General features: G+C 44.3%; 1 protein-coding gene across 2 annotated transcripts in view; it reads right to left on the minus strand.

The window, feature by feature from the left end:
* doc2b (double C2-like domains, beta) overlaps window positions 1–21,362 on the minus strand; it is a 263,270-nt gene that overhangs the window by 91,934 nt on the left and 149,974 nt on the right. For both annotated transcript variants that reach the window (XM_029671532.2, XM_065023792.1), the window contains exon 10: window positions 865–944. In XM_029671532.2, the coding sequence (XP_029527392.2) occupies window positions 865–944 (80 nt within the window). The remainder of the gene's footprint in view (window positions 1–864; window positions 945–21,362) is intronic.

Here is a 21,362-nt window from a genome sequence, read left to right on the forward strand (position 1 = left end):
ACTGCAGAGCTGCTGTAAGGACAGACTAAAGGCTTCGTTTGGATCCAGAGTAAAGTGAACAGCAACAGATGCTACCAGAAGCCTGTTGTCAGAGGAAATACCCTTCACATGACCACGGAGTGGCAAGAAGCAGAGAGCGCACACACACACCGACAGAGCCAAAACAAGCTGCCAGTGATCCCCCTGCGAGCCTCTGGTACATGTTTAGCTATGAGCCTGGAGTGTGTGTGTTTGAGACAGAGAAAGGCTATCAACCACCTCGATCAAAATATAACCATGTAGCATCATGAATGTCCGTGGAGCCTACTTTATGTTACCGTTCTAGATATCTGAAAATAGGAAAAGAGAGAGCTGCTGAGCTCTAAAAGTCCTCTTCATCTTTTATACGAAATAGGGGGGGAAATGATGGTACCATTTACAGGCTGCGTTTAAAGCAGGATAAATTGCAAACGTCTGACTATTTAACAAGAAACATACCATTTATTCCCTGTCATTATGCAGAGTTAGTTAGAGACCAGCTACCTACTATATTGCTATGTATGGATCGTAATATGTACTGCTATTGAGCCCCGGACCTAGGTACTTAAATGGAATTACTGCAGTGACTACTAAGCAATACAAATGTGAGTATCAATACTACATCTGCTATTTCGACAAGCATTACGAAAAGGTTATAGTTTAAACTTGACAACAGCTTAATAGCACAGATTGGTAATGAATTAACAACTGATATAACAAATTCACCTATGAGATGTTGATCCATGCTTAGGGTGGTTCTGGTTGTGTGTGTGTGTGTTTTACATTGGTTAACCCTAAACCATGGAAACAATTTCCCATTGAATGACAAACACCATGAATGCTCACCTTGGCTTTGTTGATGGTACAGTGCAAAGCGTTGTTTTCCTGGTCATACAGTAAACTGAAGTCCAGGGTCCCCAATGTAGCTTTAGGAGAGAGAGAGAGAAACATTTTTTAATCAGATATCAGAGCAGAGATGGCTTCAACTACATGCTACACACTATGGAAGAGAGAGAGAGAGAGAGAGAGAGAGAGAAAGAGAAAGAGGAGACTACAACAGAAATCAGACGACAGAGTGGAGATGCCTTCAACTGCTTGCTTCAAACACACCACAACTGTGTTTAACCTCACTTCATATAGGCCTGTCTGCCAATAAAGAGTAAAAAAAATGTAATGCCTGATCTACTCCATAGTGTCCATCTGGAGTATAAACTCTTCCAAATGTTTCATTAACTACAGGATCATACAAAATAATCCTTTCATTAGCCCTATAAAGGCCTGTTCCACAGCATGGCCCAACACCTGAAACAGCATTACATTGTGCCACTTCCTGTCAGAAAGACCGTTATTCCAAGACCTTGATACCGCCTGTGTTTGTCTTCTCGCTAGCATCTGGAGGGTGCATTAATTCAATAAACATTGCAGCACGTTTGCCCATGGAGGTTGTGTGTGTGCGTGATGCTACGTAGAAAGGCAACAGAGGACACCCGAGGGATTAAACCAGGTTTGTTTTCGATTATCAAGATTGGGGCCCGGGCCGTGACTTCAATCTCTAATACATTTATGAGATGCTGGGGGGGCATTCAGCGGAGGCTTGTGCTCTTTTTTTCCTGCGGAATTGCCTCTCAGATTTGTTTTTCTTTCTACTGTCCCTTCATCACCCCCACCAACAATTTTCTGCCCCTTCGTTGCCTCGTAGCACGTAGCTTGTATCAAATCCATTACGCCATGTTGTGTCATTATTTCTGTGGTCTAAAAAGGAACATATCGCTGCAGGCAGCATTTTCCCAGCAGCGATCACGCAGAGAGGGGGAGAGGGAGCAAAAATTGGCAGGTAATAAAGCCATTACGCAAAATTCAGGAAGGCATGGAACTGTATAGATCTGGCCGATACGGGAGGAGTATCTATTCCCATCTATTCAATGGCTAAACATGTATTTCTCTCTAACTAAAAGTGCTCTGTGCTTTTGGTTTTCGCATTGCAAAGCTATCAATTGGTTTCTTCAAAGGCTTGAAAATTCTGGGGCAAAAACATGTTTCCATACTATAACGTACCATCTGTATTCTATTGCAGGGGAAATACAGTAAGCCAACACATACAGTATGGCCGGAGCCACAGGTTGTCTCGCCACAGCATGGCTTTCAGCTGTCTGATGACATTTGGCCTCGCAGATCATTAGATGTGTTAGTACCTCAATGTTCTGCAGTTTTATGTGTTTCACATCCATGGGTGGGCTTTCCTGGTACATATAACTGTAAGGGTAGAGTACCTACTGCTCTAGTTTGGCAGCTTGTGTTATGTCACTTGCAACCTCTACACTGCAAAGTGGTGTAGCAGCAACCTACAAATAGGAAGAGAAGGAGCACAGTAACTTACAGACCAACTAACAAACAACGAATGACATCACAGGAAGAGAAGAAGCAGCACAGTAACCTACAGACCAACCAACAATGAATAACATCACAGGAAGAGAAGAAGCAGCACAGTAAACTACAGACCAACAAACAAACAATGAATGACATCACAGGAAGAGGAGAAGGAGCACAGTGTCGTGTCTTTGGCTATGCCGGTTTAAGTGATATGACATGCTATCCTATAAAATAATTTATCCGTCATTAATATTACCTGATTGAGCTAATCATGTAAATGTAATTAACTAGAGAGTCGGGCACCACAAAATAATATTTATAGAGCTGTTATCTTCCGAATAAACTCTTAAAGACCTAGTAATATTTTACATCAATAGCAGTCAATATTAATCGTCATCTTAATTCAGTGTCATCTGAAAGTTGTAAATTCATGGTTATCTGCACGAACCCTGGCTCACAAGTTGAATCAGCAATACAAAATGGGGTTTAATTACTTATTTACTAAATACCTAACTAATCACACAGAATTACACATACACATAATTCAATCATAACTTGATTACAAATTACGTCATAAAGGAAAACGTCCCTAGCGGGCGAAACAGATATGACAGCTTGTTACACAAAAGAAAAGGGGCTGAGTTTGAGTGAAAGAGCGGGAAGACTGAGGAACAAATGGTGAAGCTGTGCTATCGTAAATACAGTATCTTATGCATCCTAAATTACCGCCCATTTGGAAAAGTAAAATGCAATAAATATTTACTCTGAGCTGCGCTTCGGTAGGTTGGTGGTAGATGGAAGGCCGTGTTGCCCAACCGAATCCTTTGTTCTTTTGAAGAATGACTCTGCTGGTAAATTGAATACGTTGTAGTAACGTCGTTGTGTGGTAGACGGGATTCTCTGTCTGTTCCTTCCTAACCCTCATTTGCAGCGGCTGTTGCTAACTCAACGGCTAGAATTGTCGTCAAGGGCTTATATAGGAAGGGAGAGGAGGGCTCGAAAAGTTTGAAAAGTTTTATAGCCCATGTCCCTTCACAGGGGCAGGCCACTGATTGAGCAGAGCCCTATCTTGTGAAAACCCAAATCTCACATTTTAGAAGCTAAAATCACATTTCATCCCATCACGAATAATTTAATATTCAAACATTTAAATTGAACAACAATTCCATGTGAATCCGATAACTCTGATGTGTAGACTTTCCACTGTAGACTTTGTCATCTTATCATTGATGAGAATGTCTCAGATGACAACCGAACTGTCATCATATTCATTAAGTACCACCGCATATGTTCAATTGGTCGCATTACCAGAATATAGTTCATTTCCCCCCACCTTCTGATGTTCCCAGAATCTCTATGTTAACCAAGGGTTTTGCAAATGTAACCTCAGTAGGGTAGAGAGAGGAAAAAGGGGGAAGAGGTATTTATGACTGTCATAAACCTACCCCCCAGGCCAACGTCATGACAACAGTAACCTTCAGACCAACAACAAGCAGGAAGTCTCTCAATGTGCATGCAGATACAGCCAGTCAAAAACATAAGGCAGCTGATCGAATCCATGTCCGCAGAAAGTTCATTGCGACAAAGCATTGAAAGGCTCATTGGAGTGATGTTAAGAAAATAATTTCCGCCGCATAAATTACAACTGTGTGGCTGTGGGGACAGCCGGTAATTAAGGGAAATGACAATAATACAAAGCGCGGGCCGTTTGGAGCGGGAGCCGGATAAGAGGAGTCATTTTAATTGAACACAGTCTAATTCATCAGCACTGACTGGCAGCAGCCTTGGCTTGGTGCAGCCGTCCATCCCCATCTTACACAACATTTTTCTTTGATTCCATAAACGGTGCCCAACGTTTAGTCTTTCCGCTTTGTGATTAACCTTAGAGTGCCGGCCTACTCTACAGTGCCATAGAAAACTTTGAATCTTTCTCCCCGTGTGCATATTAGAAAGCACTTTGTGGGTGCATTAGTGGGCTAGGAGAGCCTCGTCTTTCTTTCTTTTGTCGGGGCACTCAGTGGTTGCCGAGAGAGAGATGTACACGTAAATGCCAAAGTTAGATGTATGTGTGTGTTCAAGTTTGTTTATTTGTCATATATACAGTACATGAAGCATCCCTTGCAGGTTCACCACTTGACAATGCAACAACTATAGGAAAGTAAGTTAATAAGAATAATAACAATAACAATAAAAGTTCAATTAATAAAAATAGGACACAAATTGCCTTTCTCTCAGAGAGAAAGAGAGCGAGAGAAAGAGAGAGAGGTGAGAGATGGCACTGGCCGCCTAATTCCGCTGGTGTGTGTTAGTCTTGCCTGATGAGCCGAAAGCTTCATTAAAAGCATTCAGGGCAACGTGCAACATTAAATCCCTTCCCCGCGCATTTCCTGGTGACGCACAGATCGAGGCTTCTCAAAGGTTACCTACATTTGGAAGCACATTAAGAGACGGTGTCAGAGAGCCCATCAAGCAAATGAGCACTTCTCTCCTCTCGGCCAAAAACAGCAACAGCAGACGAAGCGCTTCATTATGTGGTTGACAAAAGGGCCACCATTGTTTAGGCGCGGCCACATTGGGGCCTCTGTGTGCTTAATCAAAGCTCATCTAGTTAAATTAAAATGAATAAAATCTTAATTAAGGCTGTGGGTATCGCCTAAATGGGGCTCTTCACTGGGCCTAAGCGTCTGGACAAGTCCTCCTCGATCGTCACTAAACACAACCCCATTACCATAATCATATTTCCATTGTGCCCCACAGAAGTCAGGTGGTAAACACAACCCGGTTATCTCCATGGTGATCGAGGAGGGCAAGAAAAAAAGAGAAAAGAAACAGGCCTCTTCTTGTTGTTGGTGGCGAACGAATCGCAGGAATCCTAGGACATGCCGGCGGGCATTACTGTAAAACTAATCATAAAATGTCAAAGCCATAAAGGCTCAAAGAGAGAAAGGCAATGTTTGGATTCGAGTAGCCAGGGTGCAGGGAAGAGCAAGATTATAACTGACCCAGAATTCTTTAGTCCATTCCTGGGGTCGGTGGCATTATCAAATGCAGAAAACGATTCCTTGCCTTGACAGAAACCACAATCGTAGTGCTTTGCGCTGCATATCAAATGGGTGACGAAGGCTTAAAGTGAATGATACTATGGAAATCAGGATGTGATACTGTACGGTTGGAGGCAATAATAATGCTAATAGACCTGTGCTGTCTGATATGAAAGGAAGACAGTGTCATAATGCAAGTGTCATTAATGCAATATGTAAAGAGTATGTCTGTACACTCAAGGTACAATAGTGTAAATCATTGTCTTATAGACAACATAAATAAATAGAATGGCAACAGTATTTTCAGTGCATTCGGAAAGTATTCACACCCCTTCCATTTTTCCACATTTTGTTATGTTACAGCCTTATTCTAAAACGGATTAAATAATACACATTCCTTATCAATCTACAAACAATAACCCATAATGACAAAGCGAAAACAGGTCTAAAAAAATAAACATTATTTACACAAGTATGCAGACCCTTTGTTATGAGACTCGAAATTGAGCTCTGGTGCACTCTTTCTCCATTGCTCATCCTTGAGATGTTTCTACAACTTGATTGGAGTCCACCTGTGGTAAATCCAAATGATTGGACATGATTTGGAAAGGCACACACCTGTCTATATAGGGTCCCACAACTGACAGTGCAAGTCAGAGCAAAAACCAAGACATGAGGGCTAAGGAATTGTCTGTAGAGCTCCGAGACAGGACTGTGTCGAAGCAGGGAACAAAACAATTTCTGCAGCATTGAAGGTCCCCAAGAACACAGTGGCGTCCGTCATTCTTAAATGGAAGAAGTTTGGAACCACCAAGACTCTTCCTAGAGAGCGAGAGAAAGAGAGAGAGGTGAGAGATGGCACTGGCCGCCTGGCCAAACTGAGCAATCGGGGAGAAAGGCCTTGGTCAGGGAGTTGACTCACTCTGACAGAGCTCCAGAGTTACTCTGTGGAGATGGGAGAACCTTCCAGAAAGACAACCATCTCTGCAGCACTCCACCAATCAGGCCTTTATGGTACAGTGGCCAGACGAAAGTCACTCCTCAGTAAAAAGCACACGACAGTCCGCTTGGAGTTTGCCAAAATGCACCTAAAGGACTCTCAGACCGTGAGGCACAAGATTCTATGTTCTGATGTAACCAAGACCAAGAACTCTTTGGCCTGAATGCCAAGCATGACTTCTGGAGGAAACCTGGCACCATCCCTACAGTGAAGCACGGTGGTGGCAGCATCATGCTGTGGGGATGTTTTTCAGTGGCAGTGACTGGGAGACTAGTCAGGGTCGAGGGAAAGATGAACGGAGAAAAGTACAGAGAGATCCTTGATGAAAACCTGCTCCAGAGTGCTCAGGACCTCAGACTGGGCCGAAGGTTCACCTGCCAACAGGACAACAACCCTAAGCACACAGCCAAGACAATGCAGGAGTGGCTTCGGGACAAGTCTCTGAATCTCTTTGAGTGGCCCAGCAAGAGCCCGGACTTGAACCCTGAAAATAGCTGTGCAGCGACACTTTCCATCCAACCAGACAGAGCTTGAGAGGATCTACAGAGAAGAATGGGAGAAACTCCCCAAATACAGGTGTGCCAAGCTCGTAGCGTCATACCCAAGAAGACTCGAGGCTGTAATCGCTTCCAAAGGTGCTTGTGACGCCCTGGCCATAGAGAGGCTTTAATTCTCTATTTTGGTTAGGCCAGGGTGTGACTAGGGTGGGCATTCTAGTTTCTTTATTTCTATGTTATCTGTTTCTATGTTTTGGCCGGGTATGTTTCTCAAGGCCCGCTCGCAGAAGTGTTTTAGGGAGCGTTTGACAGTGATGAGGGGTGGCCGTTTGACCACGGACCCATAGCGGATACAGGTAATGAGGCAGATTACTGCACCTGTAATTTAGCCCAAACAACTACCTCTTTCCCAACTGTATTTAATTAATTTATTTATTTTGCTCCTTTGCACCCCATTATTTGTATTTCTACTTTGCACATTCTTCCATTGCAAAACTACCATTCCAGTGTTTTACTTGCTATATTGTATTTACTTTGCCACCATTTACTTTTTTGCCTTTACCTCCCTTCTCACCTCAGTTTCTCACATTGTATATAGACTTGTTTATACTGTATTATTGACTGTATGTTTGTTTTACTCCATGTGTAACTCTGTGTCGTTGTATGTGTCGAACTGCTTTGCTTTATCTGCTCTGCTTTATCTTGGCCAGGTCGCAATTGTAAATGAGAACTTGTTCTCAACTTGCCTACCTGGTTAAATAAAGGTGAAATAAAATAAATAAAATAAAATGAGGCAGTGATCGCTGAGATCCTGATTGAAAACAGCGAAGGTGTATTTGTAGGGCAAGTTGGTCAGGATAATGTCTATGAGGATGCCCATGTTAACGGATTTAGGGTTGTACCTGGTGGGTTCCTTGATGATTTGTGTGAGATTGAGGGCATCTAGCTTAGATTGTAGGACTGCCGGGGTTTTAAGCATATCCCAGTTTAGGTCACCTAACAGTACGAACTCTGAAGCTAGATGGGGGGGCGATCAATTTACAAATGGTGTCCGGGGCACAGCTGGGAGTAGAGGGGGTGTGAGAGACTTATTTCTGGAGAGGTTAATTTTTTAAATTAGAAGTTCAAACGGTTTGGGTATAGACCTGGAAAGTATGACAGAACTTTGCAGGCTATCCCTGCAGTAGATTGCAACTTCTCCCCCTTTGGCAGTTCTATCTTGACAGAAAATGTTGTAGCTGGGTATGGACATCTCAGAATTGTTGGTGGCCTTCCTAAGCCAGGATTCAGACACGGCAAGGACATCAGGGTTGGCGGAGTGTGCTAAAGCAGTGAGTAAAACAAACTTAGGGAGGAGGCTTCTGATGTTGATATGCATGAAACTAAGGCTTTCTCGATCACAGAAGTCAACAAATGAGGGTGCCTGGGGACACGCAGGGCCTGTGTTTACCTCCACATCACCCGAGGATACAGAGGAGGAGTAGGATGAGGGTACGGCTAAAGGCTATTAAAACTGGTCACCTAGAGCGTTGTGGACAAAGAATAAAAGGAGCAGATTTCTGGGCATGGTAGAATAGATTCAGGGCATAATGTGCAGACAGGGGTATGGTTGGGTGCGGGTACAGCGGAGGTAAGCCCAGGCACTGAGTGATGATAAGAGAAGTTGTATCTCTGAAAAAGCTGGTTATAATGGGTGAGGTCACCGCATGTGTGGGAGGTGGGACAAAGGAGGTATCAGAGGTATAATGAGTGGAATTTGGGGCTCCGCAGTAAACTAAAACAATAATAACTAACCTAAACAACAGTATACAAGGCATATTGACATATGAGAGAGACATACAGCGAGGCATAAAGTAATCACAGGTGTTGATTTGGAGAGCTAACTAAGACAACAACGGGTGGTAAGACAACAACAGCTAATCAGGTAAAATGGCGATGACTGAGCAGAGAGGGTCGGTTAACTACACACATAGCCTTTCGTGGCTGGGGCCGACAGATATATATAAAAAAAATACATATATTTAAAAAATAAAAAATAAAGACAGTGAGCTCCAAAAGTATTGGCACTGTGATTATCCATAATCATGGTAGCATCCACAATAATGTAGAAGTGTTTCGAAAATGATTCTATTCTTTTTTACAAAAATTACAAGTACAAAAAGTGCTGCAATTTCTAAACAGTTCACCCGATATGAATGACAATACCCTCAAATTAAAGCTGACAGTCTGCACTTTAACCTCATAGTCATGGTCTAATTTCAAATCCATTGTGCTAGAGTACAGAGCCAAAACAAACCAAAGGTTCTCAACTGTCCCAATACTTTCGGAGCTCACTGTATTTATAATTATAAATTCCAGCATTTACAATTGCATGCAGACCGTATCCCACAACTGAAAGGCCTGTCATTGGAATAGCATCATTACATGATTATCTAAAAAGGTTTCCCGCTGACCTTTTCAAAGACTCATCATTGACATTTTGCAAATTTGGCAGTATTTGATGGCATTTGCGCCCAGACACCGCTTTCTTCTCTGTGTAAAGATGTCCTATTTGACAGAAATCAGAGTCTCTTATTATGAGAAGAAAGCATATGATGATTGTGTTTTGAATCTGTCTATTATGTGACGATTACACCGTCTGATTCTTAAACTATTGGGTATGAATAAGTGCAAACGCAGCAAAAAAAGAAACGTCCCTTTTTCAGGACCCTGTCTTTCCAAGATAATTTGTAAAAATCCAAATAACTTCACAGATCTTCATTGTAAAGGGTTTAAACATTGTTTCCCATGCTTGTTCAATGAAGCATAAATAATTAATGAACATGCACCTGTGGAACGGTCATTAAGACACTAACAGCTTACAGATGGTAGGCAATTAAGGTCACAGTTAGGTGAACTTAGGACACTAAAGAGGCCTTTCTACTGAAAAACAACAAAAGAAAGATGCCCAGGGTCCCTGCTCATCTGTGTGAACGTGCCTTAGGCATGCTGCAAGGAGGCATGACGCCTAAGACAGCGCTACAGGGAGACAGGACGGAGAGCTGATTGTCCTCGCAGTGGCAGACCACGTGTAACAACACTGCACAGGATCGGTACATCCGAACATCACACCTGCGGGACAGGTACAGGATGGCAACAACAACTGCCCGAGTTACACCAGGAACGCACAATCCCTATCAGTGCTCAGACTGTCCGCAATAGGCTGTGAGAGGCTGGACTGAGGGCTTGTAGGCCTGTTGTAAGGCTGGACCAGACAGGACTGGCAAAAAGTGGTCTTCAATGACGAGTTGCGGTTTTGTCTCAACAGGGGTGATGGTCGGATTTGTGTTTATCGTCAAAGGAATGAGCGTTACACCGAAGCCTGTACTCTGGAGCGGGATAGATTTGGAGGTGGAGGGTCCGTCATGGTCTGGGGTGGTGTGTCGCAGCATCATCGAACTGAGCTTGTTGTCATTGCAGGCAAACTCAACGCTGTGCGTTACAGGGAAGACGTCCTCCTCCCTCATGTGGTACCCTTCCTGCATGCTCATCCTGACATGACCCTCCAGCATGACAATGCCACCAGCCATACTGCTCGTTCTGTGCGTGATTTCCTGCAAGACAGAAATGTCAGTGTTCTGTCATGGCCAGCGAAGAGAACGGATCTCAATCTCATTGAGCATGTCTGGGACCTGTTGGATCGGAGGGTGAGGGCTAGGGCCATTCCCCCCAGGAATGTCCGGGAACTTGCAGGTGCCTTGGTGGAAGAGTGGGTTAACATCTCACAGCAAGAACTGGCAAATCTGGTGCAGTCCACGAGGAAGAGATGCACTGCAGTACTTAATGCAGCTGGTGGCCACACCAGACACTGACTGTTACTATTGATTTGACCCCCCTTTGTTCAGGGACACATTATTCCATTTATGTTAGTCACATGTCTGTTGAACTTGTTCAGTTTATGTCTCAGTTGTTGAATCTTATGTTCATACAAATATTTACACATGTTAAATTTGCTGAAAATAAACAAAATTGTCAGTGAGAGGACATTTCTTTTTTTGCTGAGTTTATATTACCAAACCTAAGATATATTTTACAATATATATGCCATTTAGACAACACTTTAATCCAAAGCAACTTGCAGTAATGCAAACATACATTTCATATTGGCGGCCCCAACGAGAATTAAACCCACAATCCCAACTTTTGAAAGCACCATGCTCTACCAACTGAGCCACACTGGACAAGTGAAAAGGTCAGCCTACCAAACCTCACTTCATCGCTCCAGTTTGAAGGCATATGTGCTCACACCAGTTCAGGGAATCACTCACTCACTCACTCACTCACTCACTCACTCACTCACTCACTCACTCACTCACTCACTCACTCACTCACTCACTCACTCACTCACTCACTCACTCGCAAAATGTGATCTGTCACACCTGCTCCCGCTCCCTCTCTCAGGCACTCGAGGTAATAATGGCTGCCCATCATGACGCACACCTGTCACCATCGTTACGCGTATCAGCGCTTCATTGGACTCACCTGGACTCCATCACTTTATTGATTGTCTCCCCTATATCTTTCCATTCCTCAGTTTCATCCCCGTGTCAGCATTAATGTTATTTTTTCTTGTCCAGACGCTGTTGGTGTTTCGTTTCATGTCGGTTATTTATTAAATATTCACTCCCTGTACTTGCTTCACGTTTCCCAGCGACAGTCCTCACAGTGATCCACTGATTCAAATCGTCTTGTACAAATCTCTTTCACCTCAGGTAACTCAGGCAAGCAATAAAATCAATTTAAAAAAACAGATAAAACAACTCCTCAAGGAACAACACAGACTCTGAAGAGACACACACTACTTAGTATTGTTCATTTATTTATTATTCTGTATTTTCTTCTTAAAATAGTAGTGTTCTTATTTTACATTTTTGTTACTGTTGCTGTCCCTTAGTGCTGGGTATTTCGTCATGTTCTATGTTTTGTGTGGACCCCAGGAAGAATAGCTGCTGCTTCTTCAACAGCTAATGGAGATCTGAATAAAATCATACATGTTGAACATGAGAAAAATCTAAACTATCACTCAGTGTGATTCTCTATCACCTGTAAAGTATTCTGTTGTTCTCTTCAGAACTCAGTAACATGAATGAATCCCTGTGAAGCCACGTGTTTGACATGACAGGAGCACTCACGAAGAGTAAAAACAATCCCTAGTTTATCTGTGTTTTTATCTTGTAACCTTGCAACCCGTGGCACGTGTAATGACAGGTCTATGGTTGAAGAATAACAAGATTCTAACAGTTAGTCAAGAACACGCCCAGTGGGTTACAGTACAGCTGTTGAAACATGTACCCAAATACTGCACATCCTCAAAACTGTGGAGTCAACTATGATGAATCAAATCAAAGACTTGAAGAACTGATAAGACGATGAACTGAATAAAATGTCATCAAGGACTTTTGCAAAAGGCCTCCTGCACTGACAATAACACGCCAGCACTGGGATGTATGGTGGCATTGTTGTTTGGTGGGGGAGAATTGAGAAAGTAACAGAGAAAGTGCTGCCTCAGCACTAGTTGAATGGAGCCTACGGTAAATGGCAAGGTAAGGGATATTGCATTGTACAGTTCTGGGAAGGTGCTTAATACATTCTGACAGGAACCAGGTGTGCCAGAGCTTGATAGCACAGGGGAGATTTTTTAAATGTATTTTACCTATATTTAACTAGGCAAGATCAGTTAAGAACAAATTCTTATTTTCAATGATGGCCTAGGAACAGTAGGTTAACTGCCTGTTCAGGGGCAGAACGACAGATTTGTACCTTGTCAGCTCAGGGGTTTGAACTTGCAATCTTCTGGTTACTAGTCCAACGCTCTAACCACTAGGCTACCCTGCCGTCCCGAGTCATGACAACATAAGCGTTTGGGGTGGTCAAGGACACGCAACATGAACACACATTGAGGGAAAGTCCTGGCCGTACACACAACAAACTATTCCACTGGGGTTTGACTGTAGATAAGAACTTAAATATCTAAAAGAAATGAATATACCAGATCAGTTTGGCTACTCCCATGCAGCTAGTACACCTCACAGCCGTCCATTCCGTAACTAACTAAATCGATATTTTGCTTAGACGGCTTACCTCAAAGAAAATGTTAATGGGAGATTGTGTACAATATATAGGCAAATTATTGGTGTATAGAGTAAATCGATTTAGTAGTGGTGCTGGTAGAGCCATGGTAGAGGTCATCCTCCTCTAATTGCTCAGGAGGGCCATGAGAGGGTGACATTTAACCTTCTGACACTGTCACTCACTCCAAAGGGCTCTCATTAGAAACACACACACACACACAAACAGTCTTCCCGGCTGGTCTGTGTGTGTGAGAAGGAGAAGGACACAGACAGATTGGATAGTTTTTAGCAGGTGTGCTAGTATGAGTGTGTGTGTGTGTGTCTATTGTATAAAATAAAAACATATTGGCCTGTGTCTGTTAGTGTGCATCTCCATGCACTTGTATGTGTGCTTGTGTGTACATGCTTGCATGCTTATAGATGTGTGCCCCTGTTGCTCCAAATCTGAGGCTGAGGGGTATCATGGTGTAAGGGATTATGGTCACCTCACCAAAGAGGGCAGTTTGCTTTAGAACACACAGTCTAAGGATACATACAGTACGACTCTTCCAATTTGATGCATGATCTTACTGAGGAGCTGAATCCCAAATAGAGAATCAACGAGTGACCTCAAGAAGTAGAAGTAGATCTAGAAATCATGCATTGACGTCAATGGGAGATGTGTGTGCATTTATCAGGTTAGGATGCATGCAGACCTAAACTGAAGATATTGACATGACTCCCAGGGCACCAACAGAATTGATAGCAGCTAGAAGGCAATAACTAGTCTTTGGACAAATACGCCAAGCGTCCGTCACTAGAATGTAATATTTCTCATGAGAATATCTATTGTTTTTACACCATAGATCAAATCCTAGGGAAACGAGGGTAGCGTTCCGATTCTCTACCCTTCATTCAGAAGTGTGCACTCGTTTACTCCCCCTCATGCATTTAGGGCCTGGAAGCATTTGATTGGTGCAAGCATAGCTGGAGGAAGTTTCCATCATATTACTTACTCTACTCCTTTTATTTTCATATCCATGAGTGCACACTTCAGGAAAAGGGTATAGAATTGGAACACAGCCAAGGAACCCCACAGATTGGTTCCAGACAGAGGGATTATGGGCCAGTCTGGAGTTTTTGTGGGGGGAGTCGCAGACAGATGGCACAGCAACAGCGACAGCAGGTGAGCTTTGACAACATTCACTAAACTCCCCCCTCTTTTAATCTAGATGGTGTGTTTCCAAAGCCTGTGAGAGGTAATCCACGATTCAAATCAAATGAAATTGTATTTGTCACATGCTTCGTAAACAGTGACTAATAGTGAGATGCTTACTTACGGGAACTTCCCAACAATGCAGAGAAAGAAAATAGAGAAATAATAGAAAAATAACACACATAATAATAAAAGTAATAAATACACAATGAGTAATGATAACTTGACTATACACATGGGGTACCAGTACCGTGTCGATGTGCAGGGGAACGAGGTAATTGAGGTATATACACTGTATATACAAATGTACGTGGACACCCCTTCAAATTAGTGTATTCGGCTATTTCAGCCACACTCGGTACTGCCCTGTGTATAAAATTGAGCACACAGCCATGCAATCTCCATAGACAAACAGTGGCAGTAGAATGGCCTTACTGAAGAGCTCAGTGACTTTCAACATGGCACTGTCATAGGATGCCACCTTTCCAACAAGTCAGTTCGTCAAATTTCTGCCCTGCTAGAGCTGCCCCGGTCAACACTAAGTGCTGTTATTGTGAAGTGGAAACGTCTATGAGCAACAACGGCTCAGCCGCGAAGTGCTAGGCCACACAAGCTCACCGAACGGGACAGCCGAGTGCTGAAGCGCGTAGCACGTACAAATTGTCTGTCCTCGGTTGCACCACTCACTACATAGTTCCAAACTGCCTCTGGAAGCAACATCAGCAAAAAAACTGTTCACCGGGAGCTTCATGAAATGGGTTTCCTTGGCCGAGCAGCCACATACAAGCCTAAGCCATTTGACTCTGGAGCAGTGGAAACGTGTTCTCTGGAGTCTCTAGCAGTCTGATGGACGAACTCCATATTAATGCCCATGATTTTGGAATGAGATGTTCGACGAGTAGGTGTTCACATACTTTTAGTCACGTAGTGTATGAACATATAACTAGGAATAAGCGATAAACAGTAGAAGCAGCATTATGTGATGAGTCAAAAACAAGTTTGTGTAAAAGGGTCAATGCAGATAGCTACCCAAACTAAACTCATCAAAAAAAGAAGTGTCCCTTTTTCAGGACCCTGTCTTTCAAAGATAATTCGTAAAAATCCAAATAACTTCACAGATCTTCATTGTAAAGGGTTTAAAACACTGTTTCCCATGCTTGTTCAAGGAACCATAAACAATTAATGAACATGCACATGTGAAGTGGTCGTTAAGACACTAACAGCTTACAGACAGTAGGCAGTTAAGGTCACAGTTATGAAAACTTAGGACACTAAGAGTGATGGTCGGATTCGCGTTTATCGTCGAAGGAATGAGCGTTACACCGAGACCTGTACTCTGGAGCGGGATCGATTTGGAGGTGGAGGGTCCGTCATGGTCTGGGGTGGTGTGTCACAGCATCATCGAACTGAGCTTGTTGTCATTGCAGGCAAACTCAACGCTGTGCGTTACAGGGAAGACATCCTCCTCCCTCATGTGGTACCCTTCCTGCAGGCTCATCCTGACATGACCCTCCAGCATGACAATGCCACCAGCCATACTTATCGTTCTGTGCGTGATTTCCTGCAAGACAGGAATGTCAGTGTTCTGCCATTGCCAGCGTAGAGCCCATATCTCAATCCCATTTAGCAGGTCTGGGACCTGTTAGATCGGAGGGCGAGGGCTAGGGCCATTCCCCCCAGAAATGTATGGGAACTTGCAAGTGCCTTGGTGGAAGAGTGGGGTAACATCTCACAGCAAGAACTGGCAAATCTGATGCAGTTCATGAGGACACTTTGTTCAGGGACACATTATTCCATTTCTGTTAGTCACATGTCTGTGGAACTTGTTCAGTTTATGTCTTAATTGTTGAATCTTGTTATGTTCATACAAATATTTAGACATGTTAAGTTTGCTAAAAATAAATGCAGTTGACATTTTATTTTTTGTTTATGTAACTAACTATTTAGCAGTCTTATGGCTTGGGGGTAGAAGCTGTTCAGAGTCCTGTTGGTTCCAGACTTGGTCCATCGGTACCGCTTGCTTTGCGGTAGCAGAGAGAACAGTCTATGACTTCGGTTGCTGTAGTCTGACAATTTTAGGACCTTCCTCTGACTCCGCCTGGTATAGAGGTTCTGGATGGCAGGGAACTCTGCCCCAGTGATGTCCTGGGCAGTATGCATTAACCCCCGTAGCACCTTGTGGTCAGATGCCAAGCAGTTGCAATACCAAGTGGTGATGCAGTCAGTCAAGGTGCTCTCAATGGTGCAGCTGTATAACTCTTTGAGGATCTGATGGCCCATAACAAATCTTTTTATCCTCCTGAGAGGAAAAATGTGTTGTCGTTCCCTCTTGAAGAGAGAGAAAAAAGGATTACAGGGAAGGAGGGAGAGGGAGAGAGAGAGAGAGGAAATTAAAAGGGAATGTGCAAAGTCAATTCTGCACAAAATAAATATGCGTTGATCATTTCTACCCTGCTGTTGTTACGTTTAGTGAGGATACTTCTGTAGACAGCATCAGTGAGGTGTGACACCATCTCCACCAGCTTTCCCACCTCTCATCCACCCTATCGTCTCAGAAGACACAAAGGCTTAATTTGATCCAGATCATGGCTTTCTAATTCACATCCTTCATCAATGACCTTACTATGACACATCCATTCCTTCAGTCTATAAACTGGTCAGGGACTTTTTACTCATAATACATGTCCATGATAGGGACAGACTGTCAAGTGCTTACTGTAGTAGGGACAGTGTTCTTGCCATCTGTTGGAGTAGCCTACTGGCTGAATGGAGCAGTGCTTTAGCTCTTCACTAATCACTCTTCCTTCCACACTGTAATGCACCTGTGCCTCCGCAGGGAGTTGTCAGTGAGGACTGGAAGCTGGGGCAAATTGAGGGACAGCAAATCTCTGCATTTCACAGCATGGGAGAAAAAGGAGGAGAGGGGCTGGAATGGTGATGTGTCTGCATGTGAAGGTCCGTCCGCCCGTCTGTGTGTGTGTGTGTGTGTGTGTCCGTCCGTCCATCCGTGTGTGTGTGTGTGTGTGTGTGTGGTGCCCGGTTCTGGTGTGTGTGTGTGTGTGTGGTGCCCGGATCTGGTGTGTGTGTGTGTGGTGTCCGGATCTGGTGTGTGTGTGTGGTGTGCGGGTCTGGTGTGTGTTTGGTGCCCGGGTCTGGTGTGTGGGTGTATGTGTGGTGCCCGGGTCTGCCAATGGGCCTGGTGTGTGTGTGTGTGTGTGTGTGTGGTGTCCAGGTCTGCCAATGGGCCTGGTGTGTGGTGTGTGGTGTGTTGTATGCAGTGCTTAATTTGAGCTGGATCCTCCTGGAACAGGATCCAGTACCTCTCCATTTTGGACTGTTTTGTTCCGGAACCTATTTGGCCGGATCCGGCATCTCTCGTGGCATGAACAAAAAAATTATAACAAAAGCGATCAAAGTTCATTCGAGTTGCCTCTTTGTTAATTATCCTGCCCCCACAACATGTTTTGTTGGATTCTGAGAATATGAAATATACTTATTCATATCTCTGAGGGAGAGAGGGTAATGTATAACATTTACATTTACATTAGGATCAGGGACCCTATTGAAAGACTGAGTGCAGGGAAGCGATCACATGTGGCAGGCATTGAGAAGGGGAGAGAGCCATGGATTAATGATGAGTGGGGGTCAAGATCAGGTCAGGTCTCGTTAAGGGAGAAATACAAGTTTATGGCCCGCATCACTTAGTGTCCTGCCTAGCAGTGAAGACACAATGTTTGTACAGATGTGTAGGAAGAGACTCAGCCTAGGAGAAAGGGTTAAATATCAGTGCTTGTGTGAAAAGGTATTTGTCTAATGCAGCTGTATTGACCCACTGGGAAGAATAAACTTGGTTAAGTTTTCATAGTGTCCGTTGAGTTTTTACTCTGAGAATTAGAACAGTTGGCGCCAGGAATAGGATTCACTACAATTTGTAGTCAAACCAAAGAGTCCAGATCAGTGGAGCAGGAGCTGGTAACAAACAAGGTGACAGTCATTTTGACATCTTCGGGAGATGAAAATTGTAGGCTGAACAATTATAGGATACGGACCTAGAAAGCCTGAGTTTATTCAGTAGGCCCATTGTGTAACGACTGGTCGTAAATATCTGGTGTAGGGTAGGTTCCATAAGGATAGGTCCCGAATGGAGGTTTTCCTCTGTGAGATCCAGGCTGATATTTTATTTTTTAATTTTTTATTTCACCTTTATTTAACCAGGTAGGCTAGTTGAGAACAGGTTCTCATTTGCAACTGCGACCTGGCCAAGATAAAGCATAGCAGTGTGAACAGACAACACAGAGTTACACATGGAGTAAACAATTAACAAGTCAATAACACAGTAGAGAAAAAAGGGGAGTCTATATACAATGTGTGCAAAAGGCATGAGGAGGTAGGCGAATAATTACAATATTGCAGATTAACACTGGAGTGATAAATGATCAGATGACCATGTACAGGTAGAGATATTGGTGTGCAAAAGAGCAGAAAAGTAAATAAATAAAAATAAAAACTGTGGGGATGAGGTAGGTGAAGATGGGTGGGCTATTTACCAATAGATTATGTACAGCTGCAGCGATCGGTTAGCTGCTCAGATAGCTGATGTTTGAAGTTGGTGAGGGAGATAAAAGTCTCCAACTTCAGCGATTTTTGCAATTCGTTCCAATCACAGGCAGCAGAGTACTGGAACGAAAGGCGGCCGAATGAGGTGTTGGCTTTAGGGATGATCAATGAGATACACCTGCTGGAGCGCGTGCTACGGATGGGTGTTGCCATCGTGACCAGTGAGCTGAGATAAGGCGGAGCTTTGCCTAGCATGGCCTTGTAGATGACCTGGAGCCAGTGGATCTGGCGACGAATATGTAGCGAGGGCCAGCCGACTAGAGCATACAAGTCGCAGTGGTGGGTAGTATAAGGTGCTTTAGTGACAAAACGGATGGCACTGTGATAAACTGCATCCAGTTTGCTGAGAAGAGTGTTGGAAGCGATTTTGTAGATGACATCGCCGAAGTCGAGGATCGGTAGGATAGTCAGTTTTACTAGGGTAAGCTTGGCAGCGTGAGTGAAGGAGGCTTTGTTGCGGAATAGAAAGCCGACTCTTGATTTGATTTTCGATTGGAGATGTTTGATATGGGTCTGGAAGGAGAGTTTGCAGTCTAGCCAGACACCTAGGTACTTATAGGTGTCCACATATTCAAGGTCGGAACCATCCAGTGTGGTGATGCTAGTCGGGCAAGCGGGTGCAGGCAGCGATCGGTTGAAAAGCATGCATTTGGTTTTACTAGCGTTTAAGAGCAGTTGGAGGCCACGGAAGGAGTGTTGTATGGCATTGAAGCTCGATTGGAGGTTAGATAGCACAGTGTCCAATGACGGGCCGAAAGTGTATAGAATGGTGTCGTCTGTGTAGAGGTGGATCAGGGAATCGCCCGCAGCAAGAGCAACATCATTGATATACACAGAGAAAAGAGTCGGCCCGAGAATTGAACCCTGTGGCACCCCCATAGAGACTGCCAGAGGACCGGACAACATGCCCTCCGATTTGACACACTGAACTCTGTCTGCAAAGTAATTGGTGAACCAGGCAAGGCAGTCATCCGAAAAACCGAGGCTACTGAGTCTGCCGATAAGAATATGGTGATTGACAGAGTCGAAAGCCTTGGCAAGGTCGATGAAGACGGCTGCACAGTACTGTCTTTTATCGATGGCGGCTATGATGTCGTTTAGTACCTTGAGTGTGGCTGAGGTGCACCCGTGACCGGCTCGGAAACCAGATTGCATAGCGGAGAAGGTACGGTGGGATTCGAGATGGTCAGTGACCTGTTTGTTGACTTGGCTTTCGAAGACCTTAGATAGGCAGGGCAGGATGGATATAGGTCTGTAACAGTTTGGGTCCAGGGTGTCTCCCCCTTTGAAGAGGGGGATGACTGCGGCAGCTTTCAATCCTTGGGGATCTCAGACGATATGAAAGAGAGGTTGAACAGGCTGGTAATAGGGGTTGCGACAATGGCGGCGGATAGTTTCAGAAATAGAGGGTCCAGATTGTCAAGCCCAGCTGATTTATACGGGTCCAGGTTTTGCAGCTCTTTCAGAACATCTGCTATCTGGATTTGGGTAAAGGAGAACCTGGAGAGGCTTGGGCGAGGAGCTGCGGGGGGGCCGGAGCTGTTGGCCGAGGTAGGAGTAGCCAGGCGGAAGGCATGGCCAGCCGTTGAGAAATGCTTGTTGAAGTTTTCGATAATCATGGATTTGTCGGTGGTGACCGTGTTCCCTAGCCTCAGTGCAGTGGGCAGCTGGGAGGAGGTGCTCTTGTTCTCCATGGACTTCACAGTGTCCCAGAACTTTTTGGAGTTGGAGCTACAGGATGCAAACTTCATAGCTATTCTCACTTGGCTACATAGCTGATGCACGCTGGACTGTCCATTAATCACGGTACTCCATTCTGCTTGTTTGTTTTATCTGTCGGCCGAGTTGCCTAGTCAATGCCATCTCACCTGCTGTTGTTATGCTAGCTGATTAGCTGTTGTCTCACCCACTGTTTTAGCTAGCTTTCCCAATTCAACACCTGTGTTTACTGTATGCCTCGCTGTATGTCTCTCTCAAATGTCAATATGCCTTGTATACTGTTGCTCAGGTTAGCTATCATTGTTTTAGTTCACAATGGAGCCCCTAGTCCCATTCCTCAGACCCCTGATACCTCCTTTGTCCCACCTCCCACATATGCGGTGACCTCACCCATTACAACCAGCATGTCCAGAGATAAAACCTCTCTCATCATCACCCAGTGCCTGGGCTTACCTCCGCCATACCCGCACCCCACCATACCCCTGTCTGTGCATTATGCCCTGAATATATTCTACCATGCCCAGAAACCTGCTCCTCTTATTCTCTGTCCCCAACGCTCTAGGCGACCAGTTTTGATAGCCCTTAGCCGCACCCTCATACTACTCCTTCTCTGTTCCGCGGGTGATGTGGAGGTAAACCCAGGCCCTGCATGTCCCCAGGCACCCTCATTTGTTGACTTCTGTGATCGAAAAAGCCTTGGTTTCATGCATGTCAACATTAGAAGCCTCCTCCCTAAGTTTGTTTTACTCACTGCTTTACCACACTCTGCTAACCCTGATGTCCTTGCCGTGTCTG

Source organism: Oncorhynchus nerka, linkage group LG10 (genome assembly GCF_034236695.1).
Source record: "Oncorhynchus nerka isolate Pitt River linkage group LG10, Oner_Uvic_2.0, whole genome shotgun sequence".
Lineage (NCBI taxonomy): Eukaryota > Metazoa > Chordata > Actinopteri > Salmoniformes > Salmonidae > Oncorhynchus > Oncorhynchus nerka.